Below are 15,450 nucleotides of genomic sequence, written 5' to 3' on the forward strand. Positions count from 1 at the left end.
GTGGCTAACCAAATTTGAAAAGGTTTCTACACAGATATAATAATATAATTTTCAATTTTTCAAACTCATTGTAGGAGCCGAGAAATTTCAAGAAACAAAAAAGGGATGTCATTTCTGACCAAAGCCCACCTCTCTGCTAATGTGATCTTTCTTCCATCAATTTCTCTGTGATGAATACAAGTCTCAGTTTTTTAAAGACCAAATTGAAGTTAGCCAGGTAGGGCCAAATTGCAAATCTTGTAAATTCAGGGACTGAAAGTGCTATTTTGAAGCACCACTCCAAATCCCTGTCTAAGTAGATGACCAAAGAGCAAAGCCTTCTCTTGAGAACAGTGAACATGGTATCTGGAAAAGACCATTTAGTCTGCGGAATGAGGAGGGTGGCAGGGGTGGTAGATGACTCCGATACCTTTCTGAGGCCTGGTTATACTTCTTGCATTTGAGTTCTACAAGAGATTTCACATTAAGTTTCAGCACTGACAACAATTATGATGTCCTCTACTTTGTGAATTATCAAGCGTCTACCCCTCATATCTCTTATTTTGATTTCTTTGAAAGTCTACAGTCACCTCCCCCCACCCACAGACATATATTACCAAAAAAAAGTCAATGAGAATGTCATAACCAAACACTAGGAGACAAAATTTGCTACATATATCCAGAGCAACAAAGAGATTGAGATCACTAAAATACAAAGAGCTCCTACAAATCAATAAGAAAAAGACAAACAACCAAAATAGAAAAATTAGCAATGGATATGAACAGGAAATCTCAAAAGAAAAATTACACATGGTTAATATAAAGATTTTTAAATTATTCAAACTTAATAGAGATGAGTTACATGTAATTTTATGATTTTTACTTTTGGATAATTATTATGTCTTGATTTCCAATTAACTTTTTCTAATTTCTTAAAGCAATAAGAATGTACATCCTTGGAAATAAAGCTTCTGAGATTTATAACATTTATAATCTTTCATATTTTTAGCAAAATTCTTGCAATTGTTAGGAAACTATATTATTCTGACTTTTAAAAACAAGGAGCATTTGAATGTATTTTCTGAGATGAGCTTTCTAGTATTTTAATTTATGTTATCTAAAGTCTTAAATTATAAATAATATCCACTTGTTCAGAACTGAGTTTCAAGAAAGTGATCAAGTATGATTTTTGTTTTTTAATACAGAATAAATCTTCAGACCAATCTGAGGTTTTAACAAAATTTACCGTTTGAGATATAATAGACCCTTAAGTCAATTTAATTCAGCCTAGCTTTTCATGAAGCTGTTATGAAAATAAAATGATAAACTTAAACTGGAAGTGTGGTGAACTTTTCTCTAAAAATGCATTTGCTGGTGGCATGTTTTTTTCTCTTTTTCCATAACCATTATAAATATATATGTGAAACTTAAGGAATTAAAATTTTCTGAAAATCACTCAACTATCTATATCATAGGAAACAAGGCAATAAAAGGCCACTCATTCCATAAATTACTCCACTGCATGTAACAATGATGTTTAACATGATGCTTAGCATCTTCTTAAACTAAATGTGAAACCTGGCCTGGTTAATAGCATGTTTATCCTATTTACCTCTGAAAAAAAGCAATTTTACCAGAGCCGAATTTAATACCAAGTTAACATCTTCTTTGCAATAATTTTTATATTTTTTGCTTGCAATATTCTAAGGGCTTTTTCCATTGCTTCCATGTTGCTTGCTGATTGGGGGGGGAAATTCCGTGCTCAAATGGAATTTGAAAAATATGTAAGCAGCAAATGTGAATGTGTGTCAGACAAACTGGGATTTCTGACATCTTGGTGCTTGCTTCTAACACCTTGGAAGTATAACTACAAGCCCAGTTTAATTTGGGTTTCAATGCAAATTCACTTGAATTCACTTATGATCCATTTCCCTACTCATAGGCCCTTAAGGATGATGATGCTGAAACCGGATTGACTGATGGGGAAGAAAAAGAAGAACCCAAAGAAGAGGAGAAATTGGGAAAACTTCAATATTCATTGGATTATGATTTCCAGAATAACCAGGTCTGTGGGGGGAAAAAATGTCTTCTAATTCCATTACATTTTTCTGAAATTACTGAGTAGAAATTGAAGCAAGATAACTTCCTAAAACATTTCATTTGCTGTGAAGGAAAATGCAATTATCAAAGCTATTGATGAAATAAATTCTAAGTACAGGCAGTCCCCTTACTTGCTAATTTAACTTCTGTAATTAGAATTCACAGTGTTCAACCCATTACATCTACTTATGGCATTTATAGCAGGCAGGCAGAATACAAATTAACTTGAAGCAGTCAGTCTGTTTCTGAGAACAACCAGTCACAGTCTCAGCCCACAGGGTCCTCAGCCTGAGCTGGAGCAACCTAACTTAGAACATCAAACAAAGGTAGGGGCCTTTGAGTTGGGCCACCATTCAAGACAAAGTTTTGAAATATAGTATAATGACTTGATAAGGAATCAAATGGTGGAAAATTTGAATATGATCTATGAATTTTAAAGGCAAGAATGTCTTATCTAATATCATGATACTTAGGTGAAACTCCAAGTCTAATGTGATAGAAATTCTAGAAAACCAGAAAGACCAGCAACTTGATTTCGATTGCCTGTGACTGCTACCCAAAAGTGACAAGGAACTAAAAAGATAGCAAAGCATGCATTCCTGCCTCAATTTCTCAAAAATTCATGAAGTACCATCTACATGAGTAATAATACTATCTTTTATAGTGTCTGTTATATAGGTCGCTCAATGATAACTGTTAAAAAATCTCTTTATATAAAATACCTTTTAGTACACATGCCATTGATTACCTTCTGAATTGTTAAGAAATTAAAGACTAGTTAAAAATTTGTGGCATCAGCTACGGTAGAGGTTAGACTTTTACAAATCCTTGGGAGGTAACCCTTCCCAGACTAGGAGAGTTTAAATCACATCTTTAGTCTGATTTACCTGACTAATCTTTTTGGGTGAGAAAAGAACTGACATATGCAATGTAAATAGAGTTAGCACTAATGCAACATGTTAATTATTATATGTTATGAAGAATGAATAATAAATGAATCAAACATCAATTCTCAGCTCTGACTGCAAATATCCAAAGTCAGAAATGCTGGTAGAGTTCTAAGCAATTGTAGAAATTCTGTGCTTTATTTAGGGATTGACAGTTCAAAGAATGTATTTACTTTCTGAAGTTGCCAGAGGGTATGGATATGTTCTGTCGTATAAAAAGTAATATTGGGGAGGGAGAGGGGGGGTGGGGGGGTGGGGTTGAATGGGACCTCACATATATATTTTTATGTAATATTATTACAAAGTCAATAAAAAATAAAATTAAAAAAAAAAAAAGGAAAAAAAGGAAAAAAAAAGAAAAAAAAAAAGTAATATTATTTGATGATATTCATCACAATTTTGCCTAGTTATTTTATATTACATTCTAGAAAACTGCATATTGGCTTATAGACACAGATTTATAGGTATGGATTTATATAGGTGCATAGGTATACTATTTGTAGTTAATAAAGGGATAGCCTAAAATGTAGTATCAGGACTTGGTTGGGAACAAAACTTCCTATTATTTATATATTCTAGGGAAAGTCAAGATTATTTTATGTTGTCTCAGTATTGAACCTGCCTATATATAGGCATCTAATTATTTTTGTCCTAATTTATTCTTATTTCTGTATATTTTAGTGGAAATCTAGTGATATCTCATTCTGGTTGGTCATAATTTTGAAACACCTAAGTTGGTTTTGATTAAAAAACATTTCTAAATTATTATTTTTAAGAAAATAAATATAATAGCATTTGGTTTTATTTTTGCTTGCATCTTAGGAGAGAACACTTGCTGCTCCCTTTCCAACAAATACAAATCTAAAAATGTATTTCATTCTGAGGATCTGGAAGATTCCACCTGATGAAATTTTTAATATTTTGCATTAATTTTTCCAAATGTTGTCAGCTAATTTAATTTATAAAATGATTCCTATGAGATGAGGAAAATAAATTCTAAGGAACTTTGTAGACAAAGCTGCAGTCAGATGTACACACTTGCTTACCAAAAACTAGAAGCCCACCTGAAAATACTCTAATTGAAAAGCTTTCATGGTGGAAAGAAATACGACATCCTTTCTTCAGCAGTAGTAAGAGGGAATTGGAAGAAGTGACTTTCCCCTTCATCAACAAAATACCCAAAAATCTTTAAATTATATGTGACCTCATTTTAAAGAGTTTATGCTATACCTATAGTGCTTTCCCCGCCAAAAAGAAAATTTGTTGTAAAAGGAGAAAATGAGTATCACTTGCAGAAGTGATGGAATCTTGCTTATTCACATTGTCATCAAAAGACAAATGCCAAACTGCAATTTGGCAAACCAAGAGACAATTATTTACTTTGCTAATCATGTATTTATGTATTCGATGCCTATTTTAGTTATTCTTTGACCATCTCTCTGTGTTTTGTGTACCTACAATTCAATACCCTTATTTTACTGTTATATGGTGATACCACACAAAGAAATCAAAGCATTGAAACGGAAACAACATAATCATTCAGACCATTGATCTACGTTAAAAATTGAGTCTAGCCTAAATGCACTTAAGAGCACGGTGGATCAGTTTTACAGAAAATGGGCATGTTTTTTTTTAAGGAGATGAATTACTTTTCTATTACGTTTAGTAAAAAGTCACAGACTCAAATTTTCATGTTCTCATGTGAAAAGCTATGGCGTGACTGCACATATTGAATAACATATGCCTTCAATGACAATAAGAAAGTCCGCTTTTGTTTCCTAAATGGATCTACACCATTGTGTGTGTTGACACAAAGTCTCTGATGGCAGGCCGTCTAGATTAATCCTCTCACACCTTTTTATTTTCATTGAAAAAATATTAACAATGCATCCCTAAACTCTTATTCATAATAAGTCATAAGTCTCAGGAATGCATCACTGAGAAAACAGACTTGAAGAAATGCAGATATTTCTTGTGTATTTGAAAAAAATTAGAAATACAGTCACTAAACATTAAACATATCTTTCATTTTACCTTCCCTTTTATAAGCTAGATTCAAAATTATTTAATTTCTTTGACTTCACATTCTATATTTAAACACAATTTAATAGATAACAATCATTTTACTGTAAGTTTTTTTTAAAAAGCATACAAGGGAAGGTCAAGTATGAAAGAAACTTGAAGATCTTATTTTCTTTCTCAAAATGCTGCCCCCAGCTTCCAAGAAGTTTCTATTTAGCTGGTCTGAGGCTTTGGTTCAAAATGAAAATTTCCTACTTTATAATTACAGACTTGTGATTAACAATCTATTTCCATTTACAAACCATGCCCTGGAAAGAAAATAATGCACTAGGGCTTTTAGCAACTGTTATTTGATTGCAACTCTTTTGTAAAAATGAATTCCATATTTAACTGTAATCAGCAACCTTTTTAAAAGCCTCTTTTGTGCTTGAAACCAGCTTCCTAGAGCCTGCCTCTGTCATAACTGGGTTTCTGCGAAGTCTGTACTGCTTGCTTCATCTGCCTTCTCTGTTCAGATTCATGAGAGAATAAATGTTTATTAAAAGCAGAGAGGAATAGAGAGAAACCCCAAAATGCAGCATTGTTCTAAATCAGTCTTTTCCAATATGTCCTCCAACATTTGCAGTTGCTCTTTTCTGTTTGATTTCAGCTGCTGGTGGGGATCATCCAGGCTGCTGAGCTGCCCGCCCTCGACATGGGAGGCACCTCCGATCCCTACGTCAAAGTGTTCCTGCTGCCCGACAAAAAGAAGAAATTTGAGACAAAAGTCCACCGAAAGACCCTTAATCCTGTCTTCAACGAGCAGTTTACTTTCAAGGTATTCTTTTTGTACTCACCTATAACTTCTCCTCTGCTGATTTTTATTTTTGTTGATTTTGATTTTTAGATAAAAAGATTCATCTCATCCTCACGCATCAATAGACTTGCACATAAACAGTTTTTCAGGGGCTCACGTTGCTTCTACTCATATATTCAAAATTCATATCTTCAGTCCTGTAAGGATTTTATGCTACATGTAAATTTGATCAAAGTAGGATCCAGCTCAGTAATTTTGGACTGAAATATAGATTGCCAATGAGATTTCAGAGTCACACCCCAAAGTGAGATTTGCTTCAAGCATATCAACAGTCTTGAACATTTCCTTCTCTTTAAAATCAAAGACCAAATAATGAAATCATTATTTCTCTGGGTTTCAAAGAACCTGAAAATAAGTAAAACCCTTTTGCAACCGCAGAATTAAGTAAGTTGAGTTGTATGCCATTGCTTAATTCATATAAACAGATATTATTCTCTTTGCAAAATTCTGGGTGTGCCGGGGCAGTTTGAGCACTATAAACCATTCTTATCAATAAAAATGAAGTGAACATATTGTTCCTCTGCATTTCCAGCATTTTTTCTTTACTCTAGGCTATCCTCTAGTATTATTCCTCTTGAAGACACTTCAGTTGACAACAACAAAGAGAGATTCTGGCCTTATAATAACTTGGAAAGCACACCCCACGGGCCTCAGTCATCTCTGCATACACAAGTTTTTAGCTCTTGACTTGAGGTCATTCATAAAAACTATTCTTTTGCTGGATATCTTCAATATGTGAAAATGTTTTAAAATGCATTACTTAAAACAATGCATTTCTGAAAAATGAAAAGTGTGAATATGCTAGCAAGCTGATTCAAAATCACCTTGTCCATCAGCCAGGCTTAGTGTTAGCGTGCGTTTCATGTTGGCAAATATTCTGGCATGAGTCATTTTCACGAACCTTGTTCCAAATTTTGTAATAGAGAAATATTTTTCTATTCACTCTGAAATTTTTGACTTTTCAAGACAAAAGTTCCTAATTTGTCAGTTATTCTATTTTAAATCTACAATTTCTTATGTCTAGAAAGTAAATCTAGAGAAGCAGAAAAAACATCCAGGAAATTAGTTTATGAAGATATAATCACTGTGGTCAATATCCCACAAAACAGAAAATGAGAATAGCTATCAAAATAATTTTGCTTGACTCTATTAATCATTTCAATTTAGACAAGCAGTTTCTAACCAGAAGTTTATAAGCAGATTCTTAAATTATCTAAAATAATGTTATAGGGACTGTGTCTTAATTTGAGTTATCTTTATTATTTTTAATACATTACTTATGACTTGATTAGTAATGCCTATGACTCCAAAACTGTAGTTTACTGAAGTTTTGAAATTGCCTATAAATTTTGTCAGGTTCCATTTTATTTCAGGAAGTTTGATCAAACCATAAATCCATCTAAAGTGCAATATATTTTTGATATGTTTAATAAATATGCCTATTTTCTGGAAATTGGTTAATTTCTTGAGGAGATATTAGATTGTGCATCTTGAAACACCAAGGGGCAGTATAATGTGGGACATGGAAGTGTAATAGAGTTTAAAGAGGATTGGGTTTATAATGGAGTTGAAATCCATTTAACATGAACTTACCATACCCCAAACTAAATGCATCTTCTTTCCCCAAAAACAAATGCCCCTCCTGAACTCCTTCATTTCTGCTAGTGATTATTCAAAAGTGAATATTTATTAAGTGCCTACTATGTGCCAATACTGTGCTTACTGCTTTACATGTATTAATTCATCCTCAACAATAGCCCTATGCGGTAGGCAATATTGTTATCACATGTTGATAGACAAAGAAACAGAGGCTTGTTCACTTGCTCCAAGCCCATCAGCTGGAAAACTGGGAAGCCAAGATCCAGATCTGTCTGACCCAAGCCCAGATTTTTTACTGTTGCCATTTCAGTACAATCATCAGAAAGTATAGAGAGATTTTAGAAATAAGGTAAAATTTTCTAGACTTGTCCTGCTCTAAAATTTATCTCTTCCTTTGAAATTCAGTTCACTGAAAGGCATTATTTTAGTTTCTTCTAAAACTGAAAAAGCATTGTGCCTAGGTTGTAATCATAGTGTTTTTACAAACTAATCCAATTCCAAACAGATGATAAATAGTGAAAGAAGATGAAAAACTCTAGAAAACTAAAATTTCTTGTACTTACATAGTCTAACTTCCTTCCTTCTCCTTTGCTTTTTAAGAGCAGAGTTAACTGATAAATGTTTGCTGGAGTATAAGATAACCATTTACACTGATAAAATAATCGGAAGTATATTAAAATTGATCAAGCCTTGAGTACAAGTCTAAACAATTTCTTAAATTAGGCATTTCTGTTCAGTTACTGAAGTGTAGCTTACTTGGATCGCATAGTTCCCCTAAATATTAAAGATGTCACAAATAAACATCCCAACCCACAGCATCTGTCCCAGATATATTTGAACAGCTGGAGATTTCATCAGTTCCTGGCCTTTTGCCACGACTCATCCTAAAGAGTAGCATACCCAAAAATGAATCAGGATCCATATTATAATGAATCTCTGATATTCAAAACATCTATTTTCTAGTCAGTTCTTGTCAATCAGCAAATTATTTTGGGGAGTAGGTGAGGTGCTTTGTGGCTTTCACTTAAATCCTTTCAGGCTCCAATATGTCTTTTTCTTTTCTTTTTTTTTAAGATTTATTTTTTATTTATTTCTCTCCCCTCCCCCCCAGTTGTCTGCTTTCTGTGTCCATTCGCTGTGTGTTCTGTCGCCACTTCTATCCTTATCAGCGGCACTGGGAATCTGTGTTTCTCTTTGTTGAGTCATCTTGCTGTATCAGCTCTCCATGTGTGCGGCACCTGTACCGGGGGAGGCTGCACTTTCTTTCGTGCTGGGCGGCTCTCCTTACAGGGTGCACTCCTTGCGTGTGGGACTCCCCTACATAGGGGACACCCCTGCATGGCAGGGCACTCCCTGAGGGCATCAGCACTGCGCATGGGCCAAGCTCCACACGGGTCAAGGAGGCCCGGGGTTTGAACCACAGACCTCCCATGTGGTAGATGGACGCCCTACCACTGGGCCAAGTCCACTTCCCCACCCAATCTATCTTTTAATAAATCACTGCTCCATTAAACTTGTGGCATTCAATTGCCTTGAAAGAATCAATGGAACTTTTGAAGCAAGTTATTTGCTCCTGAATAAGTTACTTCTTGACAGTGTAACATTAAAACCACCACCACAACAAAAGCATTCTACAAGAAAACTTCCTTCTGGAATCAAAAGCAATTGGCTTCTTTTATTGTTTTATTAATCTTGAAGTGTTTATAGCATGATTAATAATAGGGTCCATTATTAATCATTCTAAAAGCTTCTAGAACCTTAGGATGAAGTGATAAATCATGATGGTAAGTTTTCATTTTTCTCCAAGTAATTTAAACCTCAACAGTTAGTCAAATGACTCAATTTAAGAAAAAAACAAAAACATAAGTATCTCCCTATTCTGCTTATCCAACACAGATATTAAAGCTAAAAACTATAAGCAAGCAACATGTTTCAAGCATTTTTGTGATCATATATTTTACCCTCGTCTCCTCTTATTTAGGTGCCGTACTCAGAATTGGGTGGCAAAACTCTGGTGATGGCCGTATATGATTTTGATCGTTTCTCCAAGCATGATATCATTGGGGAATTTAAAGTCCCCATGAACACAGTGGATTTTGGTCACGTAACTGAGGAGTGGCGTGATCTGCAAAGTGCTGAGAAGGAAGAGGTAAGAAAAACATTTGCATTTTTAATATGACAAGCTGTACTCTCCAGTTGCTGCTCACATAATAACCTATTGAGAGATGCTCTTTACAAAGGGTGACATGGGCCTCCAGCTGTTGACAGCTGGCAAAATAGGGTCAGGGGATTGTATAACCTCATTAAAAAGTATACATGTCTTCTGGGTGTTATTCAGGGGGGGAAAAAGAAAGAAAGATTTGTGCACAGAATCTATAAACAACCCCCTGAACACACGCACACATGCACACACACACATGATCTGTTTCTAAAAACTTACAAAATGCCACCCAAAAAAAACCAACCATCTTCTTTAAAAGGACAGTGAAAAATCATCTTTCTATTTTTCCACAATCATTTTGCACTGTCTATACTGCTTATGTATCTATTAAGTAGACATAAAATGGCACATTTTCCTTGATTATTTCTGTGTTCATTGTTTCTCCTGAAGACCTCAGAGCATGATGGGTGAAACATCAAATGTAATTCAGAAAGGCTGATATTAAATCCATTTTTAAAATGACTCACATTTTTATGGTACTCTTCACACTGTTTTTTCCCAATTTTAATAGTTCAGTTCAGTATTTTTCTGTGATTTAAAAAGTCAATATCCTCAGTGCATTTAAGCTACATAATAAACAATTCTATTTGATTATGCTATGCCTGCCTGGCACAGGCGTTTTTCTGTGTGAATGTCTTAGCAAACCAATACCAGAAAATCAAACAACTCTTAGGTTCTCTGAACTGCTAAAATAACTCCATTTCCAGCCATTTTGGGTCCTGGCATAGGGTCATAATTACCCAAGGGATTGCCAACAGCCTTCAATCATTTATGATCCCAAAACACCTAGGATTCCATACAATGCAGTCACTTTGAAGCCACCAGTAAAATCAGAGTGGCCCAAGTCCTCAGGGAAACTCAACCAAGCTCGTTACCTGGGAGCTCTCTCAGCCTAAGGTTTTCTGTGACCAATAGAAGTTACTAACCCTGTAACCCCTGTATAAATGAAGACTTGTAGATTGTTCTAAAATTATTTGGTTGCTCAAAAAGAGTCAAAATTATGAATGAAGCTTTGCTTTATTTTTTTCTGAAGAAAATAAACATGACTTAACCAAAGGGTTGGTCAAAATTGATATTCTTAGATATTGAGATAGACAGAGCCCTACTGTGGATTTTCAACAACAACCTGAGAGTTATATGGAACTTTTAAACTTTATGATTTTTATAAGTAGTTCTTCCCTAGGAGTGAACTAATATTGACATGAAGTCCAATATCTGTATGAAAAGGAAACATTCAACCCTTTGATCATGTTTCTAATCATTTTTAACAAAGCAGTGAGATGTTTCATTGAATTTTTATATTTTGTTGACATATTGCAATTGGTATCAATATCTTGTGACTGGAAGACAAAGGAGGACCATAACAAATATTTATTACCTGATCAGTTTTTATTGCTTGATTGGTTTTGGTTGTTTTGTTGGTTGATATCCCAATGCTTACACTGCACAATCCCCACCTATCCAGAGTACAGGGTTCACACTTCTTATTTCCCCCTGGGTACTGTCAGGTGGTGTGGGGTTCCAAGAGTGCACCCTCTGGGTCTGAAAAAATGAGAAATATTCTTGCATGAGTTAAGGGAAGGTAGACTGTTAAGCAGTCTTCCTCTTTAAAAATTCTCAGAGTATGGATAGAGTTTGAGATTTGACACGAAGTTGACAGCTTTGACTCTAGAATCTAAAAGGTAAGGTGGGCCCCAAAAGAATCAATGACATTTTGGTCCTTCCCTCTTCCTTGTCCTTATCCTTTTTGTTTCTTTCTTTTTCTGTTTCTTTCTTCTTCCATGACTTTCCTCCCTATCATATACTTTTGTCATCCAACACATTAAAAAATATTCACTATGCACATAGTTATCACACACTGTCCTATTCCTGAAACTGTGCTAGGTATTTAAAAAAACAACAGTGAAAAAAGTAGGCAGTGTCCCTTCCCTCAGAAAGGTTAGCCTTGTCTCATTTTCCTCCCTAACTCTAATCTTTCCCTTACTTATTTGCCAACTAGACTGTTTCTAGAAAAGTCCAATCTTTCATCCAACACTCCTGCATTTCAATCATTACTGATGCATTCGCCATCTCTGAGACCTTCAACAAGTCACTTAACCTAACATTCAGTTTTTTAAATCTATAAAGTTGACTCAACATTATCTATCCTTTACCTTAACTGCAGATTAAGTAGGATAGACTATAAAGTACCCAGCATGGAGTCTGCCATGTGGTAAGTGTTCAATAATTGGCAGGCCTTCCATTCTTTTTTCTTGACCAATCTTTTTTATGTTCTCTTTTTCCTTCCTGTGTTTTCATCTTCATCTTCTTTCTCTCTTTTCCCTCTATCTGTATCTACTTCTCTATTCTTTTTCTCAACACCAGTGTGCTTATTGAATGTTTCTGGAAATTTTTAATGGAGAACGCTAATTATGTAATTACTTTTATAAAACTCTGGACTCCTGCTCCTTTGATATCTAGTCAGGAGAACTAATTTCTAATTTTCAGTTGAGTGACTATTTCCCTTTATAATAATATAGGAAACTTCATAAAGCAGATGTCTAGCTTATAAAAGTATCTCTGGATGACTAGACCCAGGTGTAAACTTTCTCATAATAAATGAAATAGGTCTACAATTATATATCTGAAGAAGTACTTATTCTCACTGATACGTGCTCCATCTTTTCATGCTACTGCCCAATAACTGCAGAAAATTATAATTGTGTGAATAAATTGAAGCCTTAGATTGACTGGAGTTCTCATGATTTTAGAGAAATTGTTTTTCCATTTCACATGAGCAATTTCACTCATGATTTTAATTTTTCTTCCATGTAACAGTGTTAAGTGTTGTTTTTAATGTCATAACAAATTGAAAGACACCAAAGAAAAGAAGGAAAAGGAATTCAAAGAAAAGCTTTGGAATCTAGAAACTGAACTGCTAATCATTGTATAATCTGTTTAGTTAGAGACTTGGATTTAACAAGTTAAATCTGATCCACTGAGACTCAGTTCCATGATTTTGATCATCTGAGGTAGGCTTTGTTGCCAGAAAGTTGAGATATACAAGTCCTAAGATGATAAGGCAATTGCATAAGTAAAGGACTCTGTGTTTTTAGAAAGAAATGGAAAAGAATAAGGTATAAGAGCCTTAAATGGAAGTTACTAAGCACATGTTTAAAGCAAAGGGGATGTAGAAAGGAAAAGCTGTTCCAGGAAGAGCCTTAATCAGCACACACCTCCCACTGGTGAAGACATCATTGGTTAGGTTTCTGTGCTGGCTGGATAACATTCCTCTAATTAACACAAAGCCACCCTACTGATTTTGGTTCATTTGCCATTTTTTTAAATGCTTCCGGCTTGATTACTCCCTCCTTCCATAACCCACCTCACAAAAGATGAAGATGGGCTTAGACCTTGGAGACAACTCAACCTTCTCTTATTTTTGTTTCATTAAAACAGAAGGTGTATATCCTCTGAGTTTCAAGAGATGGTGACGTATAAAACTGTTAGTTTTCTAAATTTTTCCCTTCTCAGTATAGGGCCTCAAAAATCACCCTTTGTAGTCAGTACATACAGTTCTTCATACAGGATAAACAGTCAGTATGTATATCCTCAGACTGTCTATGCTGGATTTTTGAGATTTTCTTCTTTTATTTAATCATTCATAATTATTTTTGTTGAAAACATGCTCTTTGCCATCTACACATCAAACCTGAAACTGACCTTCACACATTTTGAATAATGTATTTATTTAATAATTTTGTTTAATTACTTCAATTTTTACACACAACAGCTATGACTCCATTTTTCTTTTTAATGATTTTCCTTGTTTTTGATCAGTTTTGAAATTGTCTCAGTCCTGCATTCCAGCATCAGATATATCTTCAAAGCATTTAGACTCTTTAGCATGTCAATACTAATTATTTCTTTATTTTTCATTCTTATGCCTTCCACTAGCACATTTTATATCTAAATACAGAATAAGAAAGAAATAGATGCCACAAGAAAACAAGTGAGCCTTTTTTTTTAGTATTCAATTCCAAATGCTTCAAGCTCTGGTACTGTTTTGTCTCTGTTAGAGAATATGTCTATCCCTTCTGCTTTGTGTGGGGTTTGGTAGAGTAATTTTTAAATGAGATTCTAATCTAGTACAAATGGAAAAAAAATTGATTGCTGAATAAAATAAGTTAAAAAATAATTTAATTAGTACCTTGCAGAAGGGAAGAGAAACTTCTTTAGTGCCTTAATAGAAAATCAATTTTTCCAAAAAAAATTCACATTTTCAAGCCTAATTAGAAACCATTTACTTCACAGAAAAGCATGTGGAGAAATATTTCATCAAAGGGCAAAAGGTTTTAGCTTCCATCAATCAATAACTTGATATTTCTTGGGTTAAAGTTCAATGGGTTAAAGTCATTGCTCCTTATGGCATCTTTTATGCCCAAAGATCATGAAAGAATTGATATTGTTTCTAAGTATATTCAACAGTCAGATGGTAACTCGTGCCCTCTGGGAATCTCAGCCCAATAAATCGATTCCCAGAATGGAAATCCTTATAAAAGGTTAACTGCTAGAACTTTAAACATGGATGCCAATAAGAACCTTCCTTATCACATTAGAGAAATGCAACAAAAACATTCATCTAGATCCACAGGCTTCTAGGAAATTATACTTACTTATATTTGTTTATTTGTTCATTGTCTATCTTTGCCACCAACTCCATCCAGGCAGCTGCCAAATCTTTTATTTCTCGCTGTGTAACTAAGTCCCATCACAGAAGCAAGCACGCAGTAGGTGTGCAAATTAGTGAATGAATGAATGGGGAGACATGTTCATTATACTATGAGAGATGTGTTAAAGCTCCTTTTTGAAAGTCCATTTTAATAACACTAATTATTTTCTTGTTTTACAAATGAAGTATTCTGAAAGTCTGCCAAAAAAATATCCTAGCACTGAACAATGAACATGATTTAGGACCTCTTTGTTTATATCAATCTAATTCTTTAAAAACAGAGCAGTATATATACCTAGCAAAATCAATGTCATTTTTGTTTCATTGATGGTCATGAAAATGACAATAGTGTTTTTCTCACTAACATCGTAGTTATTTTATGTGCTTGTTTTCTCGTTATTTTTTCTTTTAGGTAAAAAGTTATCTGATTTCTCTTTCTTTTCTGTAATCCTCTTTTTCAGGCTGTTTCCATGATGCACATGGAGCTTGTGGTTTAGCTTAATTTAACTTTTATTTAAAGATAGATTTATTTAAAGTTATCATGTAAGACTCTGCTTGCAGCATGGAAATTTACCCAAAGACAAAATGGGAAAGAATCAGTTCTAAGAAGAATTCAAAGAATCTGAACAAGATCCAATTTTATCATACCTAGAAAACCAATTTTTATCCAAACTGATAATATAGTAGATACGAATTATTTTACAGTATATTAGGACCCTGGTATATTTTACCATACTTAGGATATATGTGTTTATTTTAGGAGAGTTACTGTTACCAAGCAAATGTGGGTTTTTCTGTCTGATACACTCCAATAACTAATTCTTGAAACCAGGGTTTCAAAGCTAGAGTTTATTGTTAAATGCATAGCAAGGAGATCAGAGGGCCTATTGGCCTAAAATTTGTCTCCCAGCACAGCAGTAATTCTGATAGTTTTGTCGTATCCAAGGACAGACAGCTTTATGCTAATGATAATTGGCATGGGTTAGTTCTGGGCTGATTCAGGCTCCTTCATTAA

At 34.3% G+C, this 15,450-nt stretch overlaps 1 protein-coding gene across 7 annotated transcripts in view; it reads left to right on the plus strand.

Moving 5' to 3' along the window:
• SYT1 (synaptotagmin 1) overlaps window positions 1–15,450 on the plus strand; it is a 611,949-nt gene that overhangs the window by 438,761 nt on the left and 157,738 nt on the right. For 4 of the 7 annotated variants that reach the window (XM_058308469.1, XM_058308470.1, XM_071218970.1 and 1 more), the window contains 3 exons: window positions 1,922–2,044; window positions 5,698–5,865; window positions 9,485–9,652. In XM_058308469.1, coding sequence (XP_058164452.1) covers window positions 1,922–2,044; window positions 5,698–5,865; window positions 9,485–9,652 — 459 coding nt within the window. The remainder of the gene's footprint in view (window positions 1–1,921; window positions 2,045–5,697; window positions 5,866–9,484; window positions 9,653–15,450) is intronic. The other 3 variants (XM_058308473.1, XM_058308475.1, XM_071218971.1) reach the window with 1 other exon arrangement.

Source organism: Dasypus novemcinctus, chromosome 12, assembly GCF_030445035.2.
Source record: "Dasypus novemcinctus isolate mDasNov1 chromosome 12, mDasNov1.1.hap2, whole genome shotgun sequence".
Taxonomy (NCBI): Eukaryota; Metazoa; Chordata; class Mammalia; order Cingulata; family Dasypodidae; genus Dasypus; species Dasypus novemcinctus.